This window comes from Aythya fuligula, chromosome 2, assembly GCF_009819795.1.
Source record: "Aythya fuligula isolate bAytFul2 chromosome 2, bAytFul2.pri, whole genome shotgun sequence".
Lineage (NCBI taxonomy): Eukaryota > Metazoa > Chordata > Aves > Anseriformes > Anatidae > Aythya > Aythya fuligula.
The window spans coordinates 132,211,725-132,231,205 of NC_045560.1; the positions used below are offsets into that span (position 1 = coordinate 132,211,725).

At 35.0% G+C, this 19,481-nt stretch overlaps 1 protein-coding gene across 4 annotated transcripts in view; it reads left to right on the plus strand.

Moving 5' to 3' along the window:
• WWP1 (WW domain containing E3 ubiquitin protein ligase 1) overlaps positions 1 to 19,481 on the plus strand; it is a 59,945-nt gene that overhangs the window by 22,339 nt on the left and 18,125 nt on the right. For 2 of the 4 annotated variants that reach the window (XM_032180925.1, XM_032180926.1), the window contains exons 3-10: positions 3,225 to 3,363; positions 5,668 to 5,792; positions 8,782 to 8,919; positions 9,019 to 9,085; positions 11,081 to 11,262; positions 15,203 to 15,551; positions 17,396 to 17,491; positions 18,180 to 18,354. In XM_032180925.1, the coding sequence (XP_032036816.1) occupies positions 3,225 to 3,363; positions 5,668 to 5,792; positions 8,782 to 8,919; positions 9,019 to 9,085; positions 11,081 to 11,262; positions 15,203 to 15,551; positions 17,396 to 17,491; positions 18,180 to 18,354 (1,271 nt within the window). Of the gene's footprint in view, positions 1 to 3,224; positions 3,364 to 5,667; positions 5,793 to 8,781; positions 8,920 to 9,018; positions 9,086 to 11,080; positions 11,263 to 15,202; positions 15,552 to 17,395; positions 17,492 to 18,179; positions 18,355 to 19,481 lie in introns of those variants that run through there. The other 2 variants (XM_032180927.1, XM_032180928.1) reach the window with 2 other exon arrangements.

Consider the following 19,481-nt stretch of genomic DNA (forward strand, 5'->3'; position numbering starts at 1 on the left):
AATAAGTTGCAATGCAACAGTAGGGAAAAATGTAAGGAATTGTGCTTGGGAGCAAGTAGCTAATGGCACAAAATCTGTAGAGCGGAACATATGTTACTCTAGTCTTACAAGAAAAGATCGGCAGTTTGAATGAACTGCAGTGAAAATGAGTGCAATGTTGCATATTGTGACTGTTTACTTTTTTCCTCCTAATGTGTTTGTTCTCATAGTTTGAGATAGATTTTAGTCATTCCAGTATCTACTGGAAGGGAGACAGTGGTCTACAAACAACTCTGAAAATTTCTGACTGCGTTGGGGATGCTTTTTTTTTCCTAATTAATGCTGGACAGGCCACATAGGTGAATGTATTTTGCTATTCGTGGATAAGAACTGGTCAGGAATGTGATAATCGGCATCAATCTTAGCTGTTCTTTTTATGGCATGGGAAAGCAGAAGAAATACCCATTGTAGTCCAAAGATAAGCAGGATGAATCTAGGCTAACAAGCTTGACAATTGCTGTATCGCTGTCTTAATTACCCAAATGTAAAAAATGTTATCAGCAAGTAGTTAGATATTATGCATAAATATATATATATATACACATTTATATGTGTGTGTGTGTGTATATATATATGTATGCATATGTATATGTGTTATTTTATCATTGATACATAACCTGAACTTTTCAAGGGTTCCTGAGAAATCTGGGAACCCTGAAGTAAGAAAGAATGCATGACTAAGAATATATTGAGTCTATCTTGACTAAAACTTGAAAAGCATCAGGAGGATACCATGTCTTAAAAAATACCATATCTGAAGAAAGATGCAGCGCGCTGGGTGGTAGAAAGAGGACCAGGTTATCTGAGAAAAAAAAACAAACAAACATTGTTGTCCCCAGAATGGATATTTTCATTAATGAAATGAGAGGAACCTTCTGTGCGAAAATTGATTAACCTTGCGTAAGGATCAGGTAACTTGATAACATGACAAATTGTCATAATCAAGTATAAGTAATAGCATAGATGGGGCCACCTGGATCAAGTGTATAAATAACCGTAACAAACTGAGTTACATAAATGACCTGTAACTTCAGAACTGGGTATGCAGAAATGATCATTCTGATACCCTGTACTGTACTGCACTGCTAATTATATAAGTAGTTCTGTATTTTCCTGGCACTGGAGCTTCTCTGACTTCGAGATCTGGTTCAAAGATTGAAGTGGACAGAAATTCGTACAATTTTTAAGATTAGTTTTCTGAAAGTTTGGTTCTCTAACCAGCCTTTATTGCAAGATCAGAGGAATGCCAGTGGCAGTACAGAAAAAGAGGTGGGAGGCAGAGGAGTGTCAACTGTGGTTTTTGTTCAGATTTTTTTGCTGTTGCAGGATCTAGATTTATATTTCAAGACCTGTAGTTGAAAAGCACTTACATAAAGGAAGCAAGCAGCTTATGCTCATTTTGTAGGCAGGGAAATTCATACAGAGTGGTTTTGGTTTAGATAGTTACAAGCTTGTTGCCAACAAATTATACCATCATTATTTTTTCAAACAGTCTTAGTGAGTTATCTTGTTTAGTCAGTTCTTTTTGAAGTCTTTTTGCTAATATTTTGTGTTTATTCCTATTTTTTTAAGAAGTCCTTACCAAAAAATGGTACTATTCTCTGTGCTTGTCAGGGGACTGAAAACTTAATGACTTAAAGCATAATCAAAGAAAAGGGGGAAAACTAAAAGGAAGCTTGTATATTCTGACAGAATAGCTTTATTTTAAGAACTGTTGCAGTTGCTTTTAAAAAGCAAAATATGGAGGAAAAAACAAATGTGGAATAAGTAGGGGTTTTTGAAGCTGAAAAAGGTATCAATTTCAGATGAAAAAATATGGCCCGTGTGTGGAATCATGTTTCTAATCTTTTACATTTAATCTTTCATCAGTATCAATGCTGCAGCTCCCTTTTATGACACGTGACACATGAATTAAACATGAATTTTCAAATGTAAAGGAGTTAAGTGTACACCTTTTAATTGAAATTAGGTAAAATTTTGTGGTCAATGTCTTTAGGGTCTTGGACAGTTGCATCCCACTGACTTTTTAAATAACTAATTAATACTTTCCAGAATACTGTAATCCAGAAATATATTACAAAACTTTTTTGTCTTCCTTTCAGACAGTTTAGTTAACTCCCACTTATTTCTGGAATAACAAGTACCAGGCAGAAAAGTAACAGGGAAGGATTAGTTCCAAGTGGCTGAAAGTATTCAGCTTTGCTTTAGGTTCAAAGTGAAGGGAAGGAGGATTGCATTGAAGTATAGGAGGAATAAGAAAAAGCATAGCCAGCAGGTAGGTACAGCTGTGAGCCTACTGATGTATTCTGAAGAATGTGCCTGAAGTAGAATTTAAAATATTGGCAGCTTGGCTGCTGTTGGTTTTTATAGTAACATTATCAGCTGGGTGAAGAAGTGAGAGAACAGATTTATATTCAGGAGCACTGAGGACCTCACTAGTCATTTGGAGATAAAAAATAGTTTCTTTGGTCATTTGCTCTTTCTAATTGTTGAAGATTTAGCTGAAGCCTTAAGTTTATCTGCAAAGCTAAATAGGGGGAGATTTTGCTAAAGCAAACTAGGGGGAAATTTGAGAGTTATTTTCTTAATTTTAGCAAACTGATGTGTTAAAACAGAGGTTAACTGGACAGGTGGAATAGGCGAATAGATGAAGTGCTGCATACTGGCTTTGCAGGGAAACATATATAGCAGTGAAAAATTTATAACAGTGAAATTTTGTAATAGGTTTAAATTGCTTATACCTTCATAAGTACATAAAATTTAAAGTACTAAAGATTCTATTGAAAAACAGCAGCAACAAAACAAAAAAAAATTGATAATCTTTCAGATGTATCATACTTAGCTATTTTTCAGTTAGAAAATAGAGGAGATGGAAGAGGAAGAACTGTGAGAAGATAAACAAAAGAAACCACATGATTTTCAGTTTTCTGTAAAATAATTGTTGTGCTCTTAACTATGTTATCAGTACATGGGTAAAGGAACATGTCAAGCTTGGTGTCAACTACCTGACAAAGTAGTTTTTGAAATTAAATGCTACCATTTTAGCATTGACCTCTTTATGTTCAGCAGCAGTAGAAAAGGTGAGGAGTAACATTGCTCTGCCATGTTCTATGCATTGTGTAGGTGGTACTTTTTCTAGTTTTCAGCAAGTATGCTGTTTTAGATAAAGCAATACATTTTATTAGTTTCTAGTGCCAAACTGAAACGGAAAAAGAATTGGTTTGGAACAACTTTCTACACGGAATTAACTGCAGATGGAGAAATCAAGAAAACAGCAAAATCAAGTAGTTCTTCAAATCCAAAGTGGGATGAACAGCTGACAGTGTAAGTAGTTTTTTTTTTGATTATTTAATACTATTTATTAGCCAGACCCTGCAGGCAAATATTTACTAGGCTTGGCTGCCTACATAATTTTTTTTGGCTGTTGATAACCACATGCAGATGTAAGATGCTGTTTATCTTAAATGAAAAGTCTTACTCAGTGCTTATGATGTTCCAAGAACATTTTTATTTTGTTTTGTTTTGAGGAGAGTGTTCTTGTATACAGCTACTGTCCACAGTATACCCTTAATATTTGTTTGTACTGTGGACCTTTCAAGTTTAAGATTTATCTCTAGAAGATCTGACTGTCATTCTCAATGTTAAAATGCAAAATTTCTCAGCTGGATAAATAGTAGTTATAAGGAAAGTCACTTTTTGTTTTAAATTTCCTAATGCAACGGATACACACACAAAAACAGTTTACTGCAAAATGGCCATGTAACTTATCCTTACGTTTGAGCAGTTTAATTTGGTTATGGTTTAATTTGCTTACTGTGCAACAGGTGCAGATATACCTGACTATGACCCTATGAAGAACTGGCAAATCTTGCACAATGTAGTTGGCTAGAATGCATTATTATGCAACCAAGATTGTACTACTACAGATTTGGGTGTGGAAACAACACAGCTACTTTCAAGAGGTGTTGAACATGGGCTAGTATGCCTTACAGCATCTGACCTGCCTTTGTACAATAATAGCCAGTTTGTTAGTTAGGGGAACCTGGTTTGGTTCTGGAGAATGGGGAGAGGCACAATATAACTAACTTTGGGGGAACTGTTTACTTAGGAACTAGTGTTCCTAATAACTGCAGACCTGGGCTGAACCAGGTGGGTATTCCTCTGTCACATTTCTTGATGTTTCAGGTTTAGTAGTTTATTAGCCCTTTGTAGTACAGCAAAACTGAATAGAAAACATTGATTTCGAGGAGTTATTACTAGCACAAGTACAGAGCTGTCGATATTCACAGAGACCAGAGTTGCTGTTCAGGAGGCAGGTTTCATTTGACAAGATTTGGTGAGCTGATAGAAATGAAGTAATTTGATGTATACAGTAGAGCCAAACAAACTCATTCCATCATCAGTATTATTTAGGAATTGATTCTTATATGTCAGGTATTCTGTTCCCCTTTTCTGTCTGTCAGAAAGGTATCACTGTTTCAGTTGTCCAATCTATTTAGGAATAAGTGAACTCTCCAACTTAATAAGTTCCCATGACATGTATGGGGGTATGCATGAGCACCAGCAGTGTATTCTGTGTGTACTTTTCCTCCCCACTCCCCATTTCTTTTTTTTAAGCTGGTCTTTTAGTAAGTCTTCCATTAGAAGGTGGACTATTCAAATTATAAAAGCACACTTCCTCATAGATTTCTGCAAAAATGATCCATGTTGTCCAACATATTCAAGTGACTAAAGTTAGCTCTGTTGATGCGGCCTGGGGATTGTTTTTAGCATTATTTTTAGCAATACTGATATAACTTCATGTTTCTAGTTCTGACGGATATGTGACCTTGGACTTGCAGTACAACGTTTCTGCTCCATTTTTCACAGCACTCTTGCTGTAATAGACCCTATCTTGCAAAAACTTACACTCCAGGACCTAGCATTGTTTTCCTTCCTGAGCAGGGGGGAGATACTGCCAAGGCTTATTGTAGCATTACTGTAATTGGGACCTTTATCTTTCTGCTTTCCTCTAGTTTTTACTTTAGCTTTATCATTTGAGTTTTTTCCCCTCTGATTTTTGTGAGCATGCATTGTGATTTTATATATATATTTGTGATTCATAAGCAATGTTTTATCAACATTTTCATGGCAAGTTGACAGCTATGGAATGTATTCCTCCTGCTTGCAAGTAGTTGATTGGTTGTATTTTCTTTTCATTTTTAGTAATTGGTATTTTTCACAGACAAATATGCTTACTACCTTTTTATTCACATTAAATAATGTGAGTTTTTAGTTAGAATTCTGGAATAGTGAGGAATAAGGAAAATATGTCTTTCATAAACCAAGTAAGATATGTTGTTATATAACTGAGCTTTGAGCTTAGGGTAGGTTTTTCTGATACTCCCCAAATTCCTTATGCTATTATAGTAATGCTCTTTAATTGATCTTAAGGATAAATATTATAGTGTTTTCAGTGCTTAGTTAATTAAAAATTTCCCCTAACGGTACAAAAACCACTTTCAGTCAATTATTATCAAGAAATAACAATAAATATGAGAAAGTGAATTAAGATCAAATACTCCTAATAACACGAATGAATACTTTAAAATTTGTATATATTTTTTAAAAAATGTATTTTATATGCAGGAATGTGACTCCACAGACTACGCTGGAATTTAGAGTGTGGAGCCATCACACTTTAAAAGCAGATGCTTTATTAGGAAGAGCCACTGTAGACTTGAGACAAGCTTTGGAAATACACAATAGAAAATGTAAGTTATCCTGAAGGATATTTTAAGTAGAATTATTATTACTAATCTATATATCAAAACTGGCAATCAGACTACTAATACATGTAATTACAACTGATTTTCAGTTGATGTCTTTCCTTGTCTCTTCTGGACATGTCTAACTGTGCTATAGAGAGAAATTTGAATGTAACAATGGGATATAATAATTTTGAAACATACACCAGAGTACAAGTTACTACAAACTAAGTAACCACAGTAGTGATTAATTGAAATGTTTTGTGGCAAACTAATATCTAATTTGCTAGAAGATCTGTTTTAGACTTGTTTTTAAAACAAACAAATAAATCTAAAGTTTTTGAAAAGCCATCATTGTTCCTGTTTTCCTTCTTTGGAATTGTTAATAGAAGGGCTGTATATTTTTCTCTCATAATTTAGCTGCCCAGAGAGCAGTAGAAACCATTGATTAAAAAAAAAAAAATTGAGAAACTTATTTTTAGCATATCAGTGATTGTTGTGTTCTACGTAACTTTTAACTTTTGTTGTCTTTAATAGAATTAAAACAGGTCTTCTTTATCTAATTCACTTTTAAATTTTTTTTCATGAATGCAAGAAGATGGTGAATCCACACTTTAAATTCCGCTCCAGAGTGGCAGTAGAATTCCAGCTAAACCAATTTCTAACCTTTCTCACAAGCTAGATACACAAATCTGAGAGCTATGTTTAGGGAGGTGGAGGAAAGGAGATCCCACCCAGCCCCCTCACCCTGCTTCATTTTTCTGATTCTTACAGAAAATCGAAACAGAATGCAAAATCAAGTGGAGTTTCTTCAGCAGTACAAAAAAGATTCCTGACCAGGATTTCATAGTTAAGCAGAAAAGTTGCATATTTTTTAATTTTTTTTTTTTTTTAAAGTGATTTCTAAAAAGACATTTTAGTGAAATAAAATACTATTTAAATATTCATTCTGACATTACATGACCATATTTTTAAATACTTTCTAACAGAATTAAAAAGTGATTGCAAAAAGAATTGTACCTTCCGTACATCTAATGCATGATATTTTATGCTTTAACTGTGTCAGAAGAAACTGGATTGTAATAGTAACAGCAAACAAAATAGTTAATATTTTGTTGCTGTAGATACAGGGATTGTAGGATCCAATAACCTGGCAAATTCTTTCAGGAAATGGTTGACTGAGTTAGCTGTACATTGCACTAAAGGTAATTTATGTGCAGCACTTCTGATTTTGATGTGTCGACAGTTTGACACATGCTGGATTATCAAGTAATTCAGTGACAGAATAATCTGATCAGTATCCTTCAGTGTTTCAGTTATTTGTACCTAACGTAAAATGCAGTACTTGAAAGGTGCTTTACTGAAGAAAATGTAAAGAGGATGTCTTCTAAATGAAGAAATTTTAGAATTAGTGCTATTGCTTCCTCCTGCTAAGCACTGTTAGTAGTGAATTGCTACCCACACCCCTCCCAACTTTCTTGCAAACTCAGTTGGAGTACAGTGAACAGTTGGTCTGGTTTTGGAAGTTTACCTTTTAAAACAATACAAAGTAAACCAATCATCCTTTGCAAAGATGACAATTAGGAATATATATCCTAACAGCTCTGTGGTGGGCTAGTTTCTTCTCCCTTTTCTTTTGCTACCATTTTCTAAAATGCGGATCTCAAACCCAATAATTCTGTAGTAATTTGGCAGCTTTGTGCTTGCTCCAGTGAAATCCATTTGTAACATAGCAGTGGGTGTCTGCTAGTAACAGTTGCCCCACTACATATAGTTGAATCTGTTTTTTGAAATAACAGATGTCAGTATTGACCGTAGCAAAGTCTTGGGGACATCTTGTAACAGCTGATGGTAGCATTCCCTGTTTTCATGTTTATTGTTCATTTATGATGTTTATTAAAAAATTAAAAAAATAAGGAAATGCTGGCTAGTTTAATGCATAGAAGTGCAAGTTGCATAGGGAGCTTTGACTTTAGCCTGGAACACTGTCATATTGAGGGAAATATGCTGATACATCTTGAAAAAAATAATCCTTTAATCTGAGACCACAAATATTAAAAGGCCGTAACCGTTTTAAACTGATTAATGTGAACTCATAGCTTACTGTGTTTGCATTTCTGACGTGTAGTTTTAAATTCTGTACCAGTAACAGTTGATTTAGGGAGAATTATGCAACATCCACAGCATGTTTTACCTCTGGTTATGTATGTCTGTCTACGTGTGTATGCATTGCTTACCAGTTATATTGAATTTTTTTTACTGCACCATGTACATGTGTTTTGTGTTTTGTTTTCTTGTATATCTCGAAACAAAAAGTTTGTCAGTTCCTCATTTAATTTTTGATTGCTTCAGGTATCCTCTCATACTGTTTAATCCTTGGAGTTGGAGTCTGTGAAAATGCTCCTAAGAACTTACTAAAATATATATGTGTATATATATATTTAAATAGAAAAGACTGTGTGGAGTCTTTGTATTTATTTTTTCCTCGAAGTGATGTTCTTTTTAGTTGTCTCTTAGAACTACTTTTGGAAGGTGATAGAAGAAATGAACATAAGCTCTGGTTGTAGGATAAAGTTCCCTGTGACTTGTAACATGTAGTATTTGGATGTGTAGTTCAGAAGTTTTTTGACTTTAAGCCTTCCTGTGTTATGTAAGTAGTGCATGGTTTCAGAAGGGCTTAGTGGAAAAAGAAAACCTGGGAAATCATTTACAATAAAGTGCTGAAAATACATGAATTCTATAGTATACCTAGAATATGTTACGTAAATGGACAGTTTATTTCTGTAATATACTGTGGTTTTACCCACAGCTGGTGTAAATTTACACAGTTTCATAGTGAACTGTGGTGATTCAAATCATCTGAACATCTCACGTTTCATTTTGTGCAACTAAATATATTTTTTGTTGACAGTCTTTTTTTTAACATTGCTTAGAATTTAATTTTTCCTTTATCCCTTCTCTTCTCTTCTCCTACCCACCCCAACTCCGTTTCTAGTGGAGAAGGTGAAAGAACAGTTGAAGCTATCTTTGGAAAACAAGAGTGGCATGGTGCAAACAGGTGAACTGACAGTTGTGCTAGATGGTTTGGTGGTTGAACAAGAATCTCTTACAAATATCAGTTCACCAGCAACCAGTAAGTTAAAACAATTCAACTGGATTGTAATATTTTGATTAATATTTCAAACAGATGTGGTGGAATATTTCTGTTGATTTTTGTTTGTTTACTGTTCAGTAGAAGTTCAGCAAAATGGCGAAGCTGTGCATGAAAACAGTGATGCTTCAGCAAGAAGTACAATAAGGTTGGAATTTATTTTTGTATTTTAAACTCTATGTGACATATATCAGCAAATTTATCTGTTAGCATTTTTTTGTGTGTGAATGGGAGTGATTTTCACTGTCAAGCCCTTAATTATTTTACCACAGGCTTTAGAAATACAGTTTGTATAATAATTACATAATGTAGTTTGACAGAAATTAAATTTGCAACTGTCCTTCCTCTCCTGTTAGAGCCTGCTCTCCAGTAGTTTATGATTGCCTCTTGGAAGTGTAGCCCTCTGAAAACAGATTTCTTGTTGGCTGAAATTTTATGAAATTCTGGGAGCAGTGGCTCACTGTGATTTTGAGTACTTACTACATTCTTTTTTTTTTTTTTTTTCTTGCTGTTTAAGAGATATTTCTGTTCACGTGTACCAACTTGTTGCAATGTACCATTTGAACGGAAGGAAGAAGAAAAAAAAGCATAAATGACTTCCCCTTTGCCCGGTTCCTTTTTTAAGGTTGTTATCAGGAAGTTGTTGAACAGACTTGTATTGCATTTAGGAAGCAGTATTCAGAACACTAAGGCAAAGACTTTGCCTGCTTCAACCTGAAGTGGCAAGAAGACGACTTTGGGATCAATTTAGAACTTTGTTCTTGGTGCCTCCATTTTTATGCCAGCTGATGGACTGCCTGCAGAGAAGTAGGTGTAGCCTGTTTGACCTCTCACTGTCAGTGAGTCAAGTAGGTCAATATTCACATCAAATTAACATTACTTTTTAGTTTTTAACACAGGATGCAGTGAAAAAGCATACAGTTGCTATGCATTTGAACGACAGTACGCATTTGTAGTTGTATGCTTGACTTGATTCTTCTTTTGAAAATAAGTTCTCCCATAGGTGCCCAATAAGAGGGAGTGAGGATAAAAAGTTACTTACCCTAGTTTGCTTTAGAAAGGTTTGAGACTATGCAAAGTGAATTGAAATGCATATGCATAACACTTTGAAACATGAGTAGCAATTATTTGTTTTCATTCAACTGTTACTGCTCCCAGTGTAGTTTTTACTGTCACGTTTACTTGATGTTTGTATTCTGATTACAACAGTTTTCCATATAAATTTCCAGCAGTTTTGATTTACAGTTTTAAAACAAAAAGGTTTCTAGTCTAGAATTGACAAGAGATTGTATTTTAATTATCTGTTAATACTACTCATCTTGTCGGGTAAGATAGCATGGAAATTCTATTTCTTCCTTTCATATTCTGCAAAGTGGGACTCGTAACAATTCTCATGTTTTTTTTGTTATATATTTAACTTGAATTTTTAGCCACTACTCCTTGCAAAGATGGGGAGTTGGCACTGAATGTAATTTTCATAATATGTGATTCTGGTGGGTGGCTTTATGCATTCTGGGATAGATTTAAGTAAAAGTAGTGCAGTTGAACAGCACTTTGCATTCATAGGCCCTTACAGTACATGTATTTCATTGCAGCCATTCAAACACAGAGCTTCTTGTGTATATCTGTCCACATACTCTCCCATCCTGCCTATACATAGAGAAACTTCTTTTACTGAAGGAGTTTTCTTACTTATGTTATTACTGGAAAAAAAATAGAGATATGACAAAATTATTGTTCCAGTTGCTTAATGAGAGAAAAAGTTATCCTGCTCATAGCTGCTGCTTTGGAATGGTTCCTAAGGCATTTTTGGAAGATGTGGCAGGCACATTGGTCTGCCCAACTCAATTCTAATATGCCATTACAAAGTAAAAGATGAAGAGGAAATGAAAAATCTTATCTGTTTTAAGTATCTAAAATTCTTCAAAACAACATTTGTATGTTGTTCCTTAATTGTTTTCATCTTGCACTTGACTGTTACCTAGGCTGCATACATGGTATTATAAACTGTTGTGAATTTACCACGGTTTCTTTGTGTTTCTTTACCATGTAATAGTGTAGGATTTGTTTTACTTTGCCTAACTGTTCGACGTGTTTGTACTAATGTAAACCTATATATTTTTTTTTCTTTATTTTTACCAAGATCTGCTTGTGATATTTCTAATGGGATAGACAATCAAGTACCTTCAAACTCTGTAGTACAGAATGCATTCTGCACAGAAACTATTAATGGAGACAGCTCACCATCTCCTACTCACGTTGCAGCGAGACCCAAAAATACACCAGTACCAAAACCACTTACAGCTCAGCCTGTCAACAGCACTGGTAAGAATGGGAGGGTTACGAGACCATGTACCGTAAGGCTTTTTTGTCTAGTTGAAATGAATCTGAAGTTGAATCACTTTTCCTGTACGTTTTTTTGTTAGATTTAAAAAATTCTGAAAGAATGTTTCTGGGCTTGAATTTATAATCTTGTGTTTTCACTTCCATGAATTTTTCTGGAGTAGGTCCATTCTTCAGTCTACCAACTTTCACACTTCCCTGTGAATTCTCATCTTGGATGGAGAAAGATGTAAAGCATCCAAATCTTCCTTCCCTATCCCAGATGACTAAACCATATTATGAGTTGTCAGGAGGAAAACTTAGGTTTCTTTCACAGAATTAATTTGAATAACTTTAGTTAGGTTTCTTTTGCTATTGGATAAATCTGCTGTTTATTGCTGTCAGGGAATCACAGAATCATCTAGGTTGGAAGAGACCTCCAAGATCACCTAGTCCAACCTCTGACCTAACAGTAACAAGTCCTCCACTAAACCATATCACTAAGCTCTATATCTAAACGTCTTTTAAAGACCTCCAGGGGTGGTGACTCAACCAGTTCCCTGGGCAGCACATTCCAATGCCTAACAACCCTTTTGGTGAAGAAGCTTTACCTAATATCCAACCAAACCTCTGCTGGTGCAATTTTAGCCCATTCCCCCTCGTCCTGTCATTGGGAACTATTGTGCTCTTAGTTGAAATGTGTTGTAGATTCTTTTTGCCTTCCATTTTAAAAAAAAGACAAACATTCAGTAAAGTAAAAGAAGTGAAAAGCAAATATTTTTCATTATTTTTGTTCTTCAGAGAAAGCTTTGCATCTAATCATGACTATGCTTTCTAAGTGCTTTCCGTCTTTCCTCAGCTGATTGACTGAGATTAGAGTGATAGCAGAGCAAAAAGGTACTCTTAAATAGGAAGAGGCAAGCTGTTAATAAACAGGAGAATGGAGACTGTCAAGCTTCCTGTAATAGAGTGGGAAATGTGGGATGGTAGGAAGATGACGGAAGTAATTATAAACTTTAAAAGGTAGTAATTAAATCAGGTCTTCTGTGAAGTGAATCTCTATTTAGAGAACTTGAACTCAATTCCCTTCTCTTTTCAGTTGAAGGCCAAAGAGCGTATGTATTATTTAAGTGTTGTTCCCTTTTTAGGGAGAGAGATCCAATAGCCGAGAGATCCGTTTTAAATTGGTATTCAGATAGTGTAATTGCAGAAGTAATTGATTTGTTCAAATAGTAATATTGATGAAACCATACTACTGAGCTTGCACTAAGTCACTGTTATAACAGTTTTCAACTACTGTACCTGTTGGTGGAGACTTCTTTGAGACAAGGTGTAGAATGAGTCTTCATGATTTGTTGATGACAGTTTTTTTGTTTTGTTCTTCTCACTGTTGTGCTTAGCAGGATTGTCATTTTATGTGATGTTGCCAGAATTGCTTTTTCAGATCTGAATGATGAGGTAATCAGCTGATAAAATGTTTTATAGATCTGTTTTGGAGATCACCTTACTAAGAGAGACAACAATTTGTCAGTTACTTTGATCTCTGACTTCATTTTGGAATCTCATAGATCCTTTCACGTAGATGAATTGAAATTACTTTTTTAATGAAAGCTGAAACTTCAGCTGGCATTTTTTCTTATTTAAACAAAGCTGTTGGTAGAGAAAAGAGACATTTGAAGAAAACTGATCAGGTTGTCTATAGTTATATATGTATTTTTTTAATCTCATGCTTTATAGTTGCTTGAACTAATATGAAGTCTTGATGTGGCTTGGTGTTGTTTAACCAGTTCTGTTTGAGATGGAAGTAGGGATATATTGCCCTGGAATAGTTCTGTTAATAAAGCAATGCCTTTACAGATCTTACAAATCGGCTGCTACCTGTAAAACCTTGCTCATCATTATGCATGTGAAGAAACATATGTGGCCCAGTGGTAATTCCTTAAAGAGATTGGCTTGCTAACTGGAATATATTACTGATTTCTATTTTATTGCTTGTAATTCTTTGATCTGCTTGTGTGTGTGTGTGTGTGCATGTGCAAGTGCTTTAGAGGAAAATGAGATTTACAGTTTGCCAATATCTGGGAAAGCAAGAAATTGCTGACATTACAGAGCTATTGCAAGTAGTATGTAGAGTCTAGCTATTTATTTATTTGTGAGGATGCTATACATAAATAAGTAAACTCTTTAAAATGGTGTTCCATCATTTTATAGGTACTAATCTATGGCTAATTTTTGCACATTTCTATCAATAAGGTTATGAATATAGAGAGCAATTGTAGTATTTTGGCCTCAGAATTGTAAGCTGATAGTATGCTATCAGCTAGAAAATCACTTGAAGTCTGCGTTGCATATTATATTTGGTCTTGAGGGAAAATACTTCCAACTCTAAAAAAGGTACGAACTGAGAAGCTTAAATAGAATTGTCACTGATGTTAGCCTGCTTTTTCTGCACCCCTAGTTGTGACTGATATTGCATTGCTTTAAATAAGGGCCTTGACTTTTAATGGGGGTCCTCTGACTACTGTACCTGATTTGTCTTGTCTGAGGCAAGGTCATGTGCTGAGATACTGTTCTGTTAAGCTCTGCAGATGATCGGTATTGATGTATTACTAGCCAATTGGGCTTGGGAATGCTTATGCCTTCTTAGCCCCTTTTTCCTGCCAAATCCATGTCTGCTTTAAACCTGTTATGAGATTATGCTTGCTTGAGTTGGATGACATTTGTGTTGTTCTTAAAAAGACAGAAATCAATTTAGTTTGATTCTAAAATAATTTTCTCAAGTCTTTGACCTATATAAATTACAAGTGTCATGGATCGGACTGTGATGGAGTTTGTATGCTGCTGTATTTTAGATTTGTGACCAAAATAATGTTGATTACACAGTTATGTTTTAGCTGTGGCTGAACAGTATTTGCACAGAGTTAAGGCATTATCTATTTCTTACTCTGCCTTCCCCAGGTCAGTAAATAGATTGGGAGTATGCATGAGGTTGGGAGACAACCAGGCAGATGACCTGAACCAACCACAGAGATATTCCATGCCTCTAGCGTTATGCCGAGCAATTAAAAAAGGAGATGAGGAAGTTTAGGGAGGTTAGCCATGTTTTTGCTGGTAACTGACTGGGTATCAGTCTACCCACTGAAGGTGGTGAATGATTGCCCTTACATCACTTGTTTTGTTTTGTCGTCTTTCTCTCTTCTGCTTCTTATTAACTATTTTTTGCTTTGACCATCAAGTTTTCTTGCTTTTACTCCTCCTTTCCTCTTGTCCCATCACACTGTGGGTGGGTGAGAAGTGTGAGTGAATGACTCTGTGGTACTTAGCTAATTACTTAAGTATGGTTAGCCCACAACAGTTAGCAAAATACAGATTTTTAGGACTTACTGACCTTGTTTGGGGTGTGAGGAGGAGTTTTTTCTAAGCCATACACAGGTGTTTTTTTTGCTTAATTGTACAATTCTATATCTCAACTCTAAAAAATGGAAAAAAGTGTAAGAACTACCTCTTAGTTTAATGTATTTCATATAGTTATTTAGCTCCTAATATTTTTCTTTCATCTCATGCTAATAAAAATTCTTTTTTGAAGTTTGTACAAGTTCAAAGTTTCAAAGCAAATAAGGTGAAGCAGATGTCTACCTTTTGCTAATCTAAAGAATAGAGTGTAAAGTTGAATTGAACAAGATATGCGGAAACTAAGGTGTTACCTTTGCTGGATGTATAAAGAATAGCTTGCAGATTGTACGTTTTAATTACAGCTTTAGCTGAGGCAGGTGCACTGTGACTTTTTTGTCATCTTAGGCAAAAATGCTGCTTATGGCACGTAGGTGTGAATTAAACATGTTCCTTTCTTTGTTTCAATGTAGATTGCTTTACAAGTAGATCGTTAAAAAAGTAAAACTCATCAGAATCTGATATGCAAATGTTCTTATTTCCCATTTCTTAGTTAATGGTGAGTCATCTGCCTCTGCACCAGAAGCTGGTAATTCTTCTGTCTCCGAGGCGGTGGTAGATTCAGCAGAAGCTCCCATGTCTACAGATTGCACTAACACTACAGTAGAACCTCAGTCAACAGCAGAAGCAGCTAGTTGTTCCGAAAGCCACGCTTCTACATTACCTGTTGTGTCTGCTGGACTAGAAGATACAGCTACAACGGACTGTGTGCAACCTAATGCCAGAAACAGTACAGCAGCAGATGCAGCAAAACCTAGGGAATCCTCCTCAACCTCAAGTGCATCCGGAGAGCCTGTAAGACAGCAGCCTGGTAATGCCAGTACAGAACCTTTGCCACCAGGGTATGTGGGCTTGATTTTAATACTGTAATTGTGTTTGGTCTGAATGTGTATATAAAGAAACAGCAATTTAATTCCGTATGGAGATTGCCAAATGCAGATCAGTTGGCTGAGAAGGGGTTATTTGATCTAAAATGGGGTTTGTACTGTGCTGCTATAATTGGCTAGTAGCTCATGCCCCAGAAACTAGCAACTGATCACTGATTTGCTGAGACAGTAATATGATCTAAATAGAGGAACTCTTGGGCATTATGGATGTGAAAGCTTTTCATTTGATCTATTCAAACTTATTTGGGTTATAATTCATTGCTCCTTCAGTTCTTAAACTATAAGAATGTAGTAGGAACTAAGATACAGAGAAGTGAAAATGAGTAAAATAGTCTACAAATACTTGTAGGTACTTGCAGCATAGGAATATAACCAATAATGTTAAAAACGAAGATTTGAAGTTTCTGTATATGCTCAGAATAACTAGAAACTGTTATTTCTATGAAATTGTCTGAGACTACTGCTGTAGTCCTAAACCTTAAGTACACAATTAAAGATATGCTTAAACATTTAATAAAAATATGATACATGTTCCAATACATATATCAATCTTAAACAAAACAAACAAAAAAATGAATGCTTTCATGTTTGGGTGAGAAGGTGTTTTCGGTAACTAACTGAGGATGCTGAAATTTCTGTGATATTTGAAATACTAACGATTTTAGCATTTTTTGAACACAGACAGTTTATTCCCAAAGCGTATATAATTTATGCCATTGCAGCTGATCTTTCTGAGAGCCTGCCTTGTATCTGCTCCCTCTGAAACAGGTTCAGTAAGTAATTAGGGACAGTTCACTTGAGCTTCTGCATTTGGATAAACATGAAAACAGGTATCTAGAAAGACAGATGTATGGTATGTACTGTGTAGGGAAATACTACAATTATTATTAAAATATTATTTGCTTCTCTTTTATCACATCATAGTCTTGCCATTTAACCTCTTGAACTGCAGAAAGCATTTCCAGGAGTTTTATAGGATACTTTGTAATAGTGAGGAAATGCACATCAAATTCTGTGAGTAGCAAGCAAGATGTTCTGCCTATACTTTAAGGAGCTAATTAATTACATTTATAAGAAAAGCATACATCTAACACAAACAAGGGCTTCGGTTCATTGTCTAATCCAGTTTTCCTCTCCCATTTAGAAATGGCACGTATTGTATTACAGCAGTTCTCAAGAGCATGAAACTTGAATTGCTTGTAATGTTTGGTCCTCTGTCCATCTTCATTGTAAGGGCTTTGCAACTAAAAGTGAAGAAGTAATCCCCAGGGATATCAGATACAGAATTTACCAGGATAGGAAATTATCTAGCCCGCATTTCAGGTTCACTCTGACACTCTGAAAGATCCTGTTGTTTGTTGGGTATAAGGAACAGTGCTTCAAAATGTAGATTACCTTTTTTTTTTTTTTTTTTGTGAGAGGCAAGTACTTGAAAATGCAAAGAATGTCTCTAAACTTTCTGAATTTAGTTATTTTAGTATACAGACTGTGTGTAGTTAATTACTTGGCTTGTTTTCAGATACCTTAAATAGAATTTGGAAATGTTTGTGAATATTGATGTACGCTCATTTTACGTACCAAGTTCCTTAAAGAAATTTTCATGGTGATACCAGTTCCAGCAGGAAGCAGGAAGTAAATGATTTTTATTCTAGTGTGAGTTGTCTTTGGTGTTTCAGAATGAGTTTTGGATCATTGTGTGTTCATTCAATAGCAAAGTGCTTTTTTTTGCTTAGTGAGAAATAATTCCTAAAGAAATGCTTTCACCTTGACTTATATGGAAGTCTTTTTTTGTCTTGAAGATGGGAGCAAAGAAAGGATCCTCATGGTAGAACCTATTATGTTGATCACAACACGCGAACTACAACATGGGAAAGACCACAGCCCTTACCTCCTGGGTAATGTAGACTTTTTTTTTAATTTAAATCCGGTAATAGTACTATTTTTATGTTGTTGTTTGGTTGGTGCAAGAAGAACTACAGTCATGTTTTTAGTAAGCAGCTCATTGAAAATATGAGCTGCTTACTAAGAAATAGAAAATATGAGCAGCTCGTATATATTAAGAAACCTTAACTTTCAGTTAGCTTAGAATTGTGTTAATTTGCATAAGTATATTGGTGTATATATATGTCTCATTCTGATGACTTGTTCAAATGTAGCTGCTAAATTCTGTTTTTCTTCCTTTAAAACGTAAACATTAAAAAATGAACGCTTTACCACCCTTATTTAGATGGCACAACTCGCTGCAGTGCTCTTGTTCCTGACTTCTGATTCTCAGAAAATATGGTTGTTTATTTTGTGTGTGTGAAACCTGCCAACTTGTTCATGGTCACAGGAAATTGCAAAGTTAAAACTGAGGTGACAGAAAGAGCTGAGGATGCTATTTCCTGCAGTCTTGTTTGCTCAGTGTATTTGTTCTTCTACCAGTGAAGCTGGGGAGTACTTTTGCATGCCTTAGAAATTAAAAACATGACTGTCACTCTCATTACTTCATTCAAATACTATCTAGGAACTTAGCATAAAGAGAAAATCAGTTATGTGATGGTACTGAAAAACGTAACTGTTAACATTTGTGTTTCTTGGTAGCTGGGAAAGAAGAGTTGACGATCGCGGAAGAGTTTACTATGTTGACCATAACACCAGAACAACAACATGGCAACGACCAACAATGGAATCAGTCAGGAACTTTGAGCAATGGCAATCTCAGCGTAATCAACTGCAGGGAGCTATGCAACAATTTAACCAACGATACCTCTATTCGGTAATTTTTGCATAAAATTTAGACATGAATAGAGATATAGGTATACTTCCTGTTTGATTTTTCTAAAATGCTTTAATAACCATTCAACCATATGTGTTATATTTCTCATCAATAATTCAACTGATTCTGTTCACAAAGTTTATAAGAATCATCATTCAAGAAAAAAGTACTCCCTTCTGAATCTCCTTCCTAACTTGAGCTTTGTGGACAGTATGATACTTAAGACTTTCAATGACTGTAGTAACAGGTAAAAGTAGAGCACTCCCTTAACTGAAAAGGAGTGTAAAAGATGGGATTTGGGCATTTTGAATATTAAATGGCATTCAGAACTTCCCTAGTGATTAGGAGTCTCTCATCAGTACAGGTGTGGTAATTCTTTTACTTTGAGCTCATTTTGAAGCTAAGTCACCTGGTTCATCTCTGGAATTTCTAATACAGCTTTCCATTTCTCTCAGATAGTTGCTCACTTAACTGTTGGAAGAAAGTATCATGAGTAGCTTCAAAGAAGATATTTCTTGAGACAGATTTTTTTCATTTCTAATGAGATAAATGGGATAGTTGTTTTTTCTGCAGTTAAAGATGATGCCTGCATGTCACTGTTATCCTAAACACTTTATTGTAACTGTTCATTCTCTTAAGTCTCTAGGATAGGATCTTAATTTAATTAATGATAAATGATGCTTTAATCAATTTAATTAACGATAAATTATTTTAATTAATAAAATTAATAAATTAATAAAATTGATAAATTTAATTAATGATAATTTAATTGAGTTGAACAAATTCAACTTGAAGCTGGAGTGCTTTGAGAAGAAACTGTTGCAGTATAAGTCTGAATCAGCATCATTTTGACTTCTGGACTAGGACTCTATACATCTGGATACTTAACTTTCCTTTGAATTTGATAGACCTCAGATATCTCAGAAAACTCTCACTTTTCCTGACCCTGAGATTTATTTGGTTTTGAGCTAGATTTATTCTCTCTCAGAGTACAGAATATACATGTCCTTTCTGACCTTAGAATCATCAAATTAGAATTTGTCAGACAGAATATGCTTGAAGGAAAATAAAAATAATTGGACTGCTTGCATGCTATTTTGCATCTCTTTACAGTTCTATTTTTTAAG